Genomic DNA, 15,753 nt, shown 5'->3' with positions numbered 1-15,753 from the left:
CCAAAAAGTTCATTTGGGTTTTTTGTAACATTTCCTGGAAAAACCTGAATGAACTTTTTGGCCAACCCAGTACTTCACAATACCAAAATGAATGAAATGTAAAATTTCTATGAGAAATCACCATTCCAAAAAATGCAGCCAGCTTGCTGTTTACTGGTACAGTTGGAGAGAGGGGGGCCTATCCATTAAATCCATAGAAGAGATAAAGGAGTCGGGCCCAAGTACCACGTCACTGCCAATCACTCCTGCCTTCACAGGGTCACCCACTTACCAGAAAACAACCATCAGTGCCTGCCGCAAGCATGCAAATTAGAACCATAAGAAAGGGCTGAGAATAACAGAAATATCTGAACATGTCTGCATTTTGTGGAGGGCAGAGGGACCAAGAGTATTATCTCCTTTAGACGTGCCCTCCAAGTGTCCTGAAATGTCCACTTTGTTACTTATCTTTCTTGTGCTCAATTGCTCAGTGGTTTCTGGCTTTTTGTGGCCCCATGGACTGTAGCCTGTCAGGCTCATCTGTCCATGGAATTTTCCAGGCAAGAATACTGGAGTAGTTGCCACTTCTACTCCAAGTAACATTCTTAAAAGAGCCAAAATAACACAGCCTAGACAAAAGTCACCCTTGATTTTGCAAATGCAACGAGCAAACACAATGATTTTTTGCTCTTCATAGAACATTCTAAGTCTCTTCTATTAAAATATTTTCAAATTGAAATACCGGATAATAAATCAGACTAAGAATATAGGAAAAATGGCACTGCTAAGATAGGGACAGGAGATCACGAAGAGTCAAAGCTGTTAGTTAATCCCAAAACAGATTTGGCACTGTGATCTGGAAAGTGTATCCAAGATTAGCTTAGGGAGAAAGGACTGGTGGCTCACAAATGCATGAAGTGAAAGAGAACTTTTCAAACTTTTGTCACAACTCAGAGTAAGGAAAAATGTATCACATCCCAAACACATATACACATGAACAGAAGTTTCGCAAATACCGACTTGTATAACAGATGTAATGCCCTCTGATATTTTCTATTCATGACCCATTAAACTGATTTCATGACCCACTTCTGAGTCATAATTTGCATTTGAAACACACTGGTCCAGAGTAATCAGATTATCTAGAACACTCAAGACAATGTCAGCATAACAAATTGTGTCTGTGTAACTTGTTCTGAACAATGATTTGTAGGCATGCTGCCCCTCTACTCCTGTCTTCTCTTAAATAAAACTAGGACATTTCCTTATATATAGTGTATTTTTCAAAATCAGGAAATTAACCTTGATAAAAAAGTTAGTTACAGACCTTAAATTTCAATCGTCCTAATATCCTTTAATACTGATTTGTAAAATTCGATAAACAAACACACCCCTCCCCTCGTGGCATATGAAAAGGAAGAACTGCAGTTCTCAGTGGTGTTGAAGTCAGTCAGTCCTAAAGATTACACTTTCCAGTCCGCTAAATGCTTTATTTTCCAGTCATTCTGCATGTAGGCCCTAGATCTTGTATATTCTCAGACAGACACAAGATTAGCATTTTCTACTCAGAAGAATGAAATTTCATTACCTTCAAATCGTTCTGAAGGTGTTGCATTGTCTGCCTGAGGCACCACGCCATGTTCTTTCTTAAATTTATCGAAAGCCTTTTTATTTATGTCATCCTTTTGATGAGGGTCTGAGAAGGGAAAAAAAATTTTTTTAATATAATACAGTTCATCTCAGTCTTTCATTAAATTGCATAGATTAAAAATATGTATCTAAGGTAGCAAAGAAACTGATTTGGCAAAAACTAACTCACCAAGTTTCTGAAGGCTCTTTGCTTTGCCGATAACATCTTTGGCGGTTCTCTTAACTCCAGAAGAAGAATGTATGTTCATGTAATTAGCAATAACTTCCCATCTAGAAAAATGGATATAATAATGAGAAGAAAAAAACAAAACAAAATTGAGAATGATCCTACATTTTTACTGCAGAAGGGTTAGCTATACCATCTAAAGAATTAGCTCTAAATTGGTGCTCTAATTATTACTATTGCCTGGACTTAAGTGTTTAAATCAGCTGTGTATAATCTTACAGATCGTGTAAAAAATCAACAGAAATAAGAGCACACATTTGTGTACATTGCCATTTGGATACACACTTTTAAGCTGCAGGTTGAGGTGGGAAGTAATAAAGGAGAATCAAGACTAAAGGGAAACCATGGAACACAAAACCTAGTGCCTAGTGAAAGCCACAATGGACTAAGCCAACATGACAGTCAAGGTTTATGTTTCCTGATCCTTAATTTCCTGAGAAACTGATGAAGTGTCCTGCTGTATATATGGATTTTTGTATGTGTGCTGGTGTAAGCTGTTAAGACTAGCAGGTTCAAAATGCACTCTGCTTTTTACATTTTCCACCATGGCACAGAATTTAGCATCTAGACCCAAGCACATCTTTGGAAACTTGCTGTAATATGCTGCTATTTCAGATGCTTGTCTACATAATCCTGAGGCCCCAGTGAAGAGAAGCGTCGTTAGAACCAATACCTTGAATTTGTTCCAGCAGGGAAGAGATTCACAGCTTTAATGAGTAATTGCAGATCATCTTCTGACCAATGTTTACTTCCGTTTCCACCTCCGCCAGCTGACTTCTCTGCATTCTTAGATGCTTGTCGCATACGAGCCTCAGCTTCCTCTTTCTCTTTTCTAATTTGCTCATTTATTTCTTCTATCTACACAAATATCATAGGTAAGTCAGGGACTTAAAGCATCTTACTACTCTGAGCTCTCTTTCTGGCTGGGCCCCTGTGGTTCTCGACCCTCAGCATCATCCAGACAAGGACCCTATACTGCCCCAGCCAGGCTGCATATCTCTGCTTCAAGGAACCAAGAACCAGCCTCAGCCTAAACTACACTGTATTCCTGTCACATAGTATCTATTTGCTGTGGACACTACTTGTCAAGTCTACAGTTAAGGGTTACCCACAAGGCAATTTCAAAGCTCATATCTATCCTTTCTTTTGCAGATACTATCATTTATTCTCTACAAAAAGGTAGCAGCACAGCAAAATGCCCTTTGTTTAATCTTTAAGTTCTACCTTTTACACTGTCACTTCCAGTGTACCTTAAAACATGCACAAGTCAAACAACAAAAACAAACACATGCCTTTACTTGATGTTGCTTCTGCTATCTTGGAGTCATCTTTGACTCAATTTTCCCACTTCAGTCCCTTAGAACAAGTCACCAAGTCCCAAAGATTTCAGTGATTCCCATCATCACTCATAGTCCAAGTCCTCCAAGTGAGATTCTTACACTAGTCACTTATACTCATCCAATGCCTCTTGTCTGCAAATGCCAGATTAATAGCAGTGTTAACCCTGTGCTATTCAAAAGATCTGTGCTTATGGAAACTAGTCATCTTGGTATTCAAATCTTGCTTAATTTGGCACTACTCTTCTTAACCAACTTAATCTCCCACTCCCCCCCGCCAACACCAAACTTTCTACTCCTACGTGTATTTTATGGTTCACGCTGCTCCCCTGACCTTCATTTAACAATGTCGCCCTTCAAAACTGGCTCAAACCCTTCACTGAGCTTCCTTGACCGCTCCAACCTAGTGTTGGCACTTCCTCTCTAAGCTACAGACAGTATTTACTGGGGGTCCTGCATCTTCTGATCCTTAGGTCTTTTCTCTTTAGTGTAACTGTTCCTGAACTTTGTGGCAGCAATAGATATCATAAGACTTTCTCCACATCACCTAGGCACAGGGTTATATATAGCAGGTACTAACACTTGTTGCATTGAATTGAATTTCTGGGCCTGTTTCCTCATCTGTAAAATAAAAGGTGTAGACTAGACAGAATAAAAATCTCTTTTGGTTCTAAATGTTATTATCCTACAAAAATTTGCTCAAGGAATTAACACAGTTTTTAACAGTGATTCTGAAAAATCTATGATTAATGTGCTAGATGACCACAAATCAAGCAAATATATGTGATAATAAGCATAAATACTGAAATCCAGTTTACAGGAACCCAAACGGAAATGAGAGACTTTCTGCCCCTATAGTAACTTCCAGGTTAGGTGGGGAAATACTGAGGTGAAAGCAGTACTGAGGCAGAACTAAGTACTAAATACAGGTAGAAGTGAAACGATTACCTGTTTTTCCAGAGCAGCCTTTCCTACTTCTTTAGTAGATGATGTGAGTGTTTCATTCAAGCACTGTAAACTTAAAAGAAAAAAGGGGATGAAACTTTATCCTAAGCCCAACAGAAGACTTCAACAGCAGCTCTATAGTTATACCTTGCTAATTCAAGCCGATCACAAAGTTTTTCCACTTCTTCCATCATTTTAACACGTTCTGCCTCACTGTCAGAAAAGTGATTCCAGGTCTAGAAGTATAAACACAAACATATTCGTCTTCTATCTACCGGCACTCAAGACATCCATAAACACAATTACAAAGCTTGAAGTTTTTGAGAAGTTCTTAGTTGAACATGTTGCCTTCTGACCACCACCAACCACATTCCCAGGGCACCTCCCAAGGCTCTCCCTGGCCAGCCAGCAATAAAGAGGCATCGGGAAATGGATGGAGCAAAACAGAAACACAATGGTGCAGAGGACCTCCGGATGTTATAAAACAACGATTCCCCACAGAACCACTGAAGAATCAGGATACTCTTCACAACAAAATCCCTTTGTTAGGCTGCCTGTTCTATCTAGTGTGTACACGAGCTATAAAAAAATAATGTGTTAAGGAAGAGGAAGTCCAGCAACACCTGCTGACTAGAGATGATACTTAGGATGGAATGTCATGATGTGCCTGGATAAATAAGAAGTGGAAAGTACTTCTCATGCTTCTTTAAGCTGCTGCTGATACATTTCCCATTCTTTGCTCCCTTACTCCATGCAATCTGGTGCTAAGGTTCGAATGCTTCTTTTACTGGGACACTTCCCTAGGCTTCTGCTTCCTCTCAGTTCAGTCACTTAGTCATGTACGACTCTTTGCGACCCCATGGACTGCAGCACGCCAGGCTTCCTTGTCGATCACCAACTCCTGGAGCTTACTCAACTCATGTCCATCAAATTGGTGATGCCATCCAACCATCTCATCCTCTGTTGTCCCCTTCTCCTCCTGCCTTCAATCTTTCCCAGCATCAGGGCCTTTCCCAATGAGTCAGTTCTTTGCATCAGGTGGCTGGAGTATTGGAGCTTCAGCCTCAGTCAGTCCTTCCAATGAACGTTCAGGACTGACTTCCTTTTGGATTGACTGGTTGGATCTCCTCGCAGTCTAGGGAACTCTCAAGAGTCTACTCCAACACCACAGTTCAAAAGCATCAGTTCTTTGGCGCTCAGCTTTATTTATAGTCCAACTCTCACAACCAAACATGACTACTGGAAAAACCATAGCTTTGACTAGATGGGCCTTTGTTGGCAAAGTAATGTTTCTGCATTTTAATATGCTGTTTAGGTTGGTCATAGCTTTTTTTCCAAGGAGCAAGCATCTTTTAATTTCATGGCTGCAATCACCATCTGCAGTGATTTTGGAGCCCAAGAAAATAAAGTCTGTCACTGTTTCTGTTGTTTCTCCATCTATTTACCATGAAGTAATGAGACCGGATGCCATGATCTTAAAAGTTTTTTGAACGCTGAGTTTTAAGCCCACTTTTTCACTCTCCTCTCTCACTTTCCTCAAGAGGCTCTTCAGTTCCTCTTTGCTTTCTGCCATAAGAGTGGTGTCATCTGCATATGTGAGTTATTGGTATTTCTCCTGGCAGTCTTGATTCCAGCTTGTGCTTCACCCAGCCTGGCATTTTGCATGATGTATTCTGCATATAACTTAAATAAGCAGGGTGACAATATATAGCCTTGATGTACTCCTTTCCCAATTTGGAACCAGTCTGTTCCATGTCTGGTTCTAACTGTTGCTTGACCTGCATACAGATTTCTCAGGAGGCAGGTAAGATGGTCTGGTATTCCCATCTCTTTAAGAATGTTCCAGTTTGCTGTGATCCACACTGTCAAAGGCTTTGGCATAGTAAACAGAAGTAGATGTCTTTCTGGAACTCTCTTGCTTTTTCTATGATCCAACAGATGTTGGCAATTTGATCTCTGGTTCCTCTGCCTTTTCTAAATCCAGCTTGAACATCTGGAAGTTCTTGGTTCATGTTCTGTTGAAGCGTCGCTTGGAGAATTTTGAGCATTACTTTGCTAGCGTGAGTGTGATTGTGTGGTTGTTTGAACATTCTTCAGCACTGCCTTTCTTTAGGATTGGAATGAAAACTGGCCTTTTCCAGTCCCATGGCCACTGCTGAGTTTTCCAAATTTGCTGGCATATTGAGTGTGGCACTTTTGCAGCATCATCTTTTAGAATTTAAAATAGCTCAGCTGGAAATCCATCACCTCCACTAGCTTTGTTCCTAGTGATGCTTCCAAGGCCACTTGACTTCACATTCCAGGATGTCTGGCTCTAGGTGAGTGATCACACCATAGTGATTATCTGGGGCATGAAGATCTTTTTTGTATAGTTCTTCTGTGTATTTCTGCCACCTTTTCTTAGTATCTTCTGCTTCCATTAGGTCCATACCAGTTCTGTCCTTTATTGAGTCCATCTTTACATGTAAGTGTTCCCTTGGTATCTCTAATTTTCTTGAAGAGATCTCTAGTCTTTCCCATTCTATTGTTTTCCTCTCTTTCTTTGCACTGATCACTAAGGAAGGCTTTCTTATCTCTCCTTGCTATTTAGAACTCTGCATTTAGATGGGTATATCTTTCCTTTCCCCCTTTGACTTTCGATTCTCTTCTCAGCTATTTTAAGGCCTCCTCAGACAACCATTTTGCCTTTTCTTTTTCTTGGGGATGGTCCTGATCACTGCTTTCTGTACAATGTCACGAACCTCTGACCATAGTTCTTCAGGCACTCTATCAGATCTAATCCCTTGAATCTATTTGTCACATCCACTGTATAATCGTAAGGGATTTGATTTAGATCATACCTGAATGGTCTAGTGGTTTTCTCTGTGTGTGTGTATAGCTGCTCAGTCGTGTCTGACTCTTCGCGATCCCATGGACTATAGCTCACAGGTTCCTCTGTCCGTGGGATTCTCCGGGCAAGAATACTGGAGTGGGTTGCCATTTCCTTCTCCATTTAAGTGTGAATTGTGCAATAAGGAATTCACGATCTGATCCACAGTCAGCTCCGAGTCTTTTTTTCACTGACCATATAGAGCTTCTCCATCTCTGGCTGCAAGGAATATAATCAGTCTGATTTTGGTATTGACCATCTGCTTATGTACATGTGTAGAGATGTCTCGTGTTGTTGGAAGATGGTGTTTGCCATGACCAGTGTGTTCTCTTGGCAAAACTGTTAGCCTTTGTCCTGCTTTATTTTGTACTCCAAGGCCAAACTTGCCTGGTACTCCAGGTATCTCTTGACTTCCTACTTTTGTATTCCAGTTCCCTATGATGCAAAGGACATGTTTTTTGGATGTTAGTTCTAGAAGCTCTTGTAAGTCATCATAGAACCATTAAACTTTAGATTCTTTGGCATTAGCGGTTGGGGCTTAGACTTGGATTACTGTGATACTGAATGGTTTGCCTTGGAAACAGAGATCACTCTGTCATTTTTGAGACTGAACCCAAGTACTGCATTTTGGTCTCTTTTGTTGATTATGAGGGTTAGCCTATTTCTTCTAAGGGATTCTTGCCCACAGCAGTAGATATAATAGTCATCTGAATTAAATTCACCCATTCCCATCCATTTTATTTAGTTCCCCGATTCCTAAAATGTTGACATTCACTCTTGCCATCTCTTGTTTGACCACTTTCAATCTACCTTAATTCATGAACCTAACATTCCAGGTTCCTATGCAATACTGTTCTTTACTGCATCGGACTTTACTTCCAACACCAGTCACATCCACAACTGGGTGGTGTTTTTTCGCTTTGGCTCTGTCTCTTCAATCTTTCTGGAGTTATTTCTCTGCTCTTCTCCAGTAGCATATTGGGCACCTACTGACCTGGGGAGTTCATCTTTCAGGGTCGTATCTTTTTGCCTTTTCATACTGTTCATGGGCTTCTCAAGGCAAGAGTACTGAAGTGGTTTGCCATTCCCTTCTCTAGTGGAACACGCTTTGTTAGAACTCTCCATCATGACCTGTCCATCTTGGGTGGCCCTACAAGGCATGGCTCATAGTTTCACTGAGTTAGACATGGCCGTGGTCCATATGATCAGTTTGGTTAATTTTCTGTGATTATGGTTTTCATTCTGTCTTCCCTCTGGTGAATAAGGATAAGAGGCTTATGAAGAAAGCTTTCTGACAAGAGACTGACTTGGGGCAGGGCAGGAGGAGACAAGGACCGGGTCTGGTCTGATGGGCGGGGCTATGCTCAATCTTTAATCCAATTTTCTGTTGATGGGTGGGGCTGTGTTTCTTCCCTGTTGTTTGTTCCCTCCCTTCAAATGGCAACCCACTCCAGTATTCTTGCCTGGAAAATCCCATGGATGGAGAAGCCTGGTAGGCTACAGTCCATGGGGTTGCAAAGAGTCAGACACTACTGAGCAACTTCACTTTCACTTTCTTCCCTTAACACCACCTGTTTGGTACTTTCTCAACCTAGTACTCATCTTTAAGTATTTCAATTGCCTGTTTTCTTATCATTCTCCATCATTAACTAGTAGATCCTGAAAGCAAAGACTGTGTTATCATTATTTTACCATCAGTGCCCTTCTATCCATACCTTAAGTATTGGTGACTGCCAGGGTCCGATCTCTACACTCCTTGCTCTAGTCTTTCTCCCTGGGAGTCTCATCTATTCTCCACTGAGATGTGGATGACTCTGTGATGATCCTGCTAAATGCCAGACTTGTACCTCAAAGTCACCTACTGAGTATCTTCATCTCAACATGCCCAAAACTGAAATAATTTTTCCTAAGCCCTTTCCTATTCCTTTGTTTTCTATTTCACTGAATAATATTATAAACCATCTTATATTCCACTCAAGAAACCAGAACACGTATTAACCCTTCCTCCAACTTATAATCAATATTGATAGCCAACAGGCAACAGCCAATCTTACCTCCAAATGTTGGTTCTTGTCATCTACCTTCTTCTGTTTCCACCATCTCTACCAGTTTAAGGCCCATCCTCTCACCTGGATTATGCAAAAGACTTTTGTCTCTCGGCCTCTAGTGTTCTCTTGGCATCCTGAGCAAAACTGACTCAGGATCAGATTTAGACTAGCAATGTCCTTTAAGACCTGACCTCTCCTTCAGCTACCTCTGGTTCATCAAACCTCCTGTATGGATGTGTCAGTGGCTCCTTGATCTCTCTCATCTAATCCCATATACACACTGCTTCACCTGACTAAATCCCACTAGATCCAAAAATCCTTCCTTAACCACCTGTTTGGTACTTTTTCAACCTGGTACTCATCTTTAAGTATTTCAATTGCCTGTTTTTTGGTCATTCTCCATCATTAACTAGTGCATTCCTGAAAGCAAAGACTGTGTTTTCATTATATCAACATCAGTTGTAACTGCTTGGCACATACTTAGTGCCTATCAGATATCTGATGAGTGAATAAAAGAACTTATGCTGGAAAGGAGCAATAATATAAAGTTACCAAAGGCCAGAACTTTAACCCTCTTTTATGTACCATCTCTAAGAACTTTTAAAATTTTCTATTTTCTAACTAACTTTTAAAGTTTTTAATTCAGTTCTCCTTATGCCAAATCTAACAAGTGCTACATGTGAATGATCTCCTCTCATCTTCATAACTGTTTCTAGGTATTATTTCAGTTACTGTAAAGGTGAGGAAATTGAGACACAAATAGGTTGAGGGAACCTCCTAAGAACCAAACCAGGACACAGAAGTAGAGAATGACTTCAAATCTAAGCTGCTAGCCCTGAGGCCATGCTCTCAACAACTATAATACACTGCATTCTTCTCAATATAATTTTCTAGGTGAAATCTGAGGAAAACATTTCATTTTTTCTATTTAGATTTTCCGCTTGTCAAAAGTCTGAAGAGACAGATTGTATTTTTATTAAATGTCTTTCAAAGCCTAGTGATGGGGCAGTTTTAATTTCAATTTTATGAAGTGAAGATTTAAGATGCCATATATTAGAATACATATTCTAGTGTCTGGAGCCTCTGGAGAGTTACATGAAAGAGTTTTCTGTACATAGTAAGCATAAACATACTTGCTGAATTAAACTACAATGGTGTAGTATATGGTGTCGCAATCTCTAGCTTGGAATTTCATTAATTTATCCATTTGATGCTGTGAGATATGAAATAATACTGGCCTCTAACTTTACCACTTTAAAACGTAAGACCGTCTCTTGGACAAAACTACATTTGAAAACTTTGGGGCCTTTTTAGTCAATATTTTTAGTAAAATCTGTATTTGAACACAAACTACCAGCAGTGAACTAAATAATATCCCTTTATTTAAATAAAAATGAAAGCTTTTAGATCTTTAAAAGCAACCCGTGTTTAACTTCTAAAAGAACTTTTTCTGTGATAAAAATTAATTTTACACTATTAAAGAAGCAACCAGACAAAACCAATTTGTGACGCATTCTTAGAACAAATGATCTAATATCTCCAACTGGGGGAAGGGGGCGAGATAGTGATGGTAGGGGACTTGTGACAGACACAACCAGGAGATACACAGCTGACACTGTTGCTCTTTTTTAGATCCTAATTTGAACAATTCAAGTATAAAAAGATGTTAAGATAATCAATAAGATCTGAATATGGGACATGTATTAAAATAATAAGCTTTTTTCTCTCTGAAGGTTTAAAAAGGCAAAATGCTTATTTTAAAAACAAACAAACAAAACACGACCCTATCAGAATTGCATACTGAATATGCATGTGTGAAATTTTTAAAAAGTGAATTTTAAAACATTTATGTTTTGAGATAAAATGCAGCTTGTAGTTTATATTTTTATCGTACAGAAATATTTTAAGTTTAAACAGAAATCTGATTTACTTGTACGTAGTGCTTGTTCAATCAGTCGACATACCTTGCATGAGTTTCGAAGTTTTTGCCTTTCTTTCTTAATGGCTTTTTTCTGGATATCTTTTTCCTTCTTTGCCAATAATGCTTGTTGTCTAACTTCCTCCTCTTCTTTCTCCTTTGCTAACCGAGCAGCTTCTAATTCAGCTTGTCTTTGCTTTAATAAAATTATTTTGTAATAAAATTAGAATTCTTAAATGCTCTATAACCTTACTAAAAAAATACAATTTTTAGTAACTTGTATTACAGAAAGGTAAACATCAACTTATCAAGACTGAAGGAAAAGCAGATGGTAAAGTTCTATAAAAATTTATAGAAATGTAAAACAGACATATTAGAAATAAGTGTAGTATTAAGAAATTTATATGACATCATGTTTTTGCCCAGTAAGAATTTGGTGGTAAAGAAGATCCTTGTATCAACTGTGCCAAGTGCCATGATTCATTCATAGTAGCACCTAGTTCTCTACTGACAGATTCAGTGTTTAAAATAGATCTGAAGACTGACAATATTATGAACATTTAAAGTCCAACTTATCAAATGTCATCTTACTTTCTCTTTAGCCTCTTGCTCCTTTCGTTTTGCGTCTGCTTTTGCTTTCTTTTCTGCTTCTTTCTTGGCTTTTTCCTCTTCCTTGAATTTTTTTATCCTTGGGTCACAGCTATATGCATTATCTACCAAAAAAAAGTTAAATCTTTTGAATGTCTAACATTTAATTAAAGAACTCTAAAAATTCGTCAGTTACACTTACCAACTAATGTTCTTATTCTGTTCATTTCTTCTTTTTTCCTTTGGGCCCTTGTTGCTCTGTTCTGCTTTTCAATCCATCTCCTTTCGTCACGGCTATTAAATAGGAAATATTGCAAACAAGCTATTGCTTATAGATGGTATGGTAACACTTTATAAATAAAACTAGTTAAGCAACCAGAAGAAAAAGAATTTGCTGACTTGAGCTTTATTGACAATTTCATAAGTAATTTCATTAGCATATCATATTTAGCACTATTAAGCTTAACTTGTGAAATGGGATCTCAAAATATCAAAAAAGTCATTTAAAATGGATACACAGACAAATATGAAAGAAAATATACACGGTGCATTTTTATATCATCACAAATACCAAAGAACCAAAGAAATGTCTTATCAATGATTTACATACATACCATTCTGCTTTTTCTTTTTCTTCTTCATCTAAATAAGAAAATTCTCTCCATGAATCAAAATTATACCTAATATAAACAGAAATAAAGTCAAGCTAAAACAAATGAAAAATATCTTCCTTTTAAAATTAAGTTAGGGGCATAAAATTTTAAGAAACTCTAATGACAAGTGGATGAGTTTAATAGATCCCTCCCCTCTTTTCTGATACTGAAATCATACTATACTCAAGTCTTTTTCTTCTTCTTTTTAAAACGATGCTGTATTTGTAGTCAAAGTCTAAAATACTTATCAGCCCCAAATCAAAATCCAGCTTCCTGCTATCTCTTTTGTATATCAGGTTTTACTCTTGACTGGGACTTGTTACAAGCTGTCCCTGCCTTCACCTCCACTAGGTTTGTCAAGTTTTAAGGTCACCTAGTAATGGTTACTTTACCTAGTCTGTATTTTCCGAAGGTAAGAGCAACTACAACTGACAGAGCTAAATTTGTTGTTTCTGTTTTACAGTGATTTTGTTTTCATATTTACCAGATACTTAATGAGAAAATATAGCACACATAATATAAAAGTAGAAAATGAGCAATATGTATTAAAATTCGTGAACCAGGTAGAGACTACAGTCTTCCTTTGTCATATATTCAAATAACTTTAAAAAATAAATGAAAAATTATTTTTTACTGAATTCAAATGATTCCTTTTCATTTTTTTTATTGCTATAGTGTGCTTGACATCTAGAAATCTGGTTGATACAAAACAGATTGAAAAAATAATCATAAAAACCTAAACATTACACAGGGGATAATACAGCATTCTGTGGAAACTTTGATTTCTTAAGAGAGTCCTCCTTTTGTTCAGTGAAGGTTCTGTGATTTTCCCATCCATCAATTAATTTATAAAAGTCAATCAAGTACTTATTGATTACTTTTCTTAAAAAAATGAAAGCACTGGAGAAACAACGTATTCACTCACCAGAAAGAATAAAATGCATCTACATCTTCAAATGATGAATTCATATCACCAAGTTTAGGGACATTTTTTTTATTTGACCACCTGAAATATTGAAAAAAAAGGAAAGCTAAAAACATTTTGTACAAACATTCAACAACTGATTTGTTAAAAAAGTTTTTATCAATCCCTTACAATCTCCCTGCCCTATGTCCTCCGTGACTAAGAGACATAGCAGGGGGATCAGGAGTGCTGTGATGGGCAATACAGGTGCAGTAAAAGGGAGGGCAAGGGGAGGATGGGGTGCAGGATAAAACAATGGAGCAGTGTTCTCACTCTCAGCTTATCTTCAGTTCTGTAAATTACAAGGTTGTGGAAGATGCCAGGGTGGCCAGGAAAAACAGACTCTAGTGCTGCGTTTCAAGCTCACTTAGTCCTGCAGTACAGGCAGTACAGAAGTGACCTACAGGCTGAGCCTTTTAAGAAACGTGAATCCTCAGAGGGAATAGATCTCCAACTCCTCATCTCTACCACCTCCCCCTTAAGAATCAGACTTGTAGGTTTAGCACTTCACCCACCAACTCTGGAAGGACCCTGAGACTGCTACTGACCTGTTCTTCCAACTTGATGCACTGTTCCACACACACACATGAATACAATACACTAATTTTTTTTAACAACCTTAATTTTTTTTTGTTTAAACCACAAAACAAAGGTAAGGAGAAAGGGTGTAGGAAATAGTAGGCTGTATCAAACCACTAATCAAAGTGCTTCTCAAACTTAGCTGCTGCTGCTGCTGCTGCTAAGTCGCTTCAGTCGTGTCCAACTCTGTGCGACCCCACAGATGGCAGCCCACCAGGGTCCCCCGTTCCTGGGATTCTCCAGGTAAGAACACTGGAGTGGGTTGCCATTTCCTTCTCCAATGCATGAAAGTGAAAAGTGAAAGTGAAGTCGCTCAGTCGTGCCCGACTCTTAGCGACCCCATGGACTGTAGCCCACCAGGCTATTCCATCCATGGGATTTTCCAGGCAAGAGTACTGGAGTGGGTTGCCATTGCCTTCTCCCAAACTTAGCTACCCATCAAAATCGCCTGTGAGCATTAAAAAACCTATAGGCATTCCAAACCACTTGGATTAAAACTTAGATTAAAATCACAGTTTCTCCAGGTGGAACCCAGGCATCAGGAACTGTTCAAGCTCCCCAGCTGATTCCAATATGCAGCTAAGATATGCTGAGGAAACCTTCCAGTGCAGATGGAAGCAAAAAAATGTAGATTACTGGTTCACACAATTTGAAACTGATTTTAATTAAATAAACTACATATGACTAAATCTTAAATATAAATTCAGCCTTTGTCAGAGAACCTTACGATAACCATATGCTCAAAAATAGAATAAAATTTTTTCCTAAATGAAAACTGACCAAATGTAGTAGTGTACCTGTTAACAAAGGTGAAGGAGAAAATGGGAAATCACTGTCACCTAAGTATCAGCATCGCACTACATAAAGTCAATCACTATTCTTTCCCCCAAAGGAAATTTAAAAGAAAAATGTCCTGCGAGTTAATTTAACTAAAGGAAGGAAGAACTGTTTAGAGAATATAACAAACAATTATAGTAAGTTCACCAGAGGAGCTCAATGTTGTAAAGGAGGAGGAAGAAGAGAACCAAGCTATTGTTAGAGGGAAAAAACAGAAACTTGCAACTGTAAGAAGCCAGCCAGTAAAGCATTATGATCACAAGGGAATGCCATAACTCACCTGGAATTCCTTTCAAACACTGGGGAAAACACTTCGAAGAAATTGTCCTTTGCTTCACTTTTAGAAGGAACTGAGTTATCAAAAGTAGGATCTACACTGTTAAATGCTCGTCTTTTCACTGGATCAGATAACATTTCATAAGCTGAAGAAAAAAAAATCAAAGGTCATATCACCATAATGCTACATTTTTTTCCTTAAAATAAAATTATGTTTTGTACTTAAAAGTTGTATGTGCTTATGGGGAGGGGAGGACTTCAGTAATAGCTTGGGCACTACTGGTTGCAACTGGACTTAAAAACTTCTGTAAGTATCTCCTCTGGAAAAGAAAGGACAAAACAGTAAACACTCAATCTTGAAGAAAGCATGACTGAGGAAAAAGAAATAGCTAGAAAATTAACTGTCAGATCCCAAGGCTGTTAAAAAAAAAACAAAGGATCTCTGGCATCCTGAGCACTGTGTAAGAGTGAGCCAATAAAGATAAGTTTGAAAAGTGTGTATCCAGTTTTTAAAAAATTCGCATCAAAATAAAAAATCACATTTAAGGAAACATTTAGAAATGGTTGTTGTCTCTATTAGTTTGCTTATGTAAATGGCTATGTAAATATGGCTATGTAAATTATGGCTATGTAAATAGCCACTGACAGTTGTGGGTCCTTTAAATAAGCAAAATATCTGAACAATTTAATTCCATAAAGTGTCTGAAACTGAAAAAGATCTTAGTAGCCTCAACCTTAAACACAGCACTTATATGAAGTAACTCCAGGATAAGCTTCTCGTAAGAATCACCTGCAGATCTTGTTAAAAATGCAGATTCAGATTTAGTAGGTCTGGGGCATGGCCAAAACTTCTGCATTTCTGACAAGCTGCATTTCTGGTATTG

General features: G+C 38.3%; 1 protein-coding gene across 1 annotated transcript in view; it reads right to left on the bottom strand.

Annotated features, from left to right (window-relative positions):
- Window positions 1-15,753, bottom strand: part of DNAJC2 (DnaJ heat shock protein family (Hsp40) member C2) — a 30,668-nt gene that overhangs the window by 1,709 nt on the left and 13,206 nt on the right. The window contains exons 5-15 of the mRNA XM_018047263.1: window positions 14,874-15,015; window positions 13,139-13,219; window positions 12,175-12,240; window positions 11,763-11,854; window positions 11,564-11,685; window positions 11,019-11,168; window positions 4,285-4,373; window positions 4,141-4,210; window positions 2,529-2,713; window positions 1,799-1,899; window positions 1,568-1,675 (exon numbers count right to left, since the gene is read on the bottom strand). Of these exons, the coding sequence (XP_017902752.1) occupies window positions 1,568-1,675; window positions 1,799-1,899; window positions 2,529-2,713; window positions 4,141-4,210; window positions 4,285-4,373; window positions 11,019-11,168; window positions 11,564-11,685; window positions 11,763-11,854; window positions 12,175-12,240; window positions 13,139-13,219; window positions 14,874-15,015 (1,206 nt within the window). The remainder of the gene's footprint in view (window positions 1-1,567; window positions 1,676-1,798; window positions 1,900-2,528; window positions 2,714-4,140; window positions 4,211-4,284; window positions 4,374-11,018; window positions 11,169-11,563; window positions 11,686-11,762; window positions 11,855-12,174; window positions 12,241-13,138; window positions 13,220-14,873; window positions 15,016-15,753) is intronic.

This window comes from Capra hircus, chromosome 4 (genome assembly GCF_001704415.2).
Source record: "Capra hircus breed San Clemente chromosome 4, ASM170441v1, whole genome shotgun sequence".
NCBI lineage: Eukaryota > Metazoa > Chordata > Mammalia > Artiodactyla > Bovidae > Capra > Capra hircus.
Note: the sequence above shows the minus strand (reverse complement) of the source record. Positions and strands in the feature narration are given on the sequence as shown.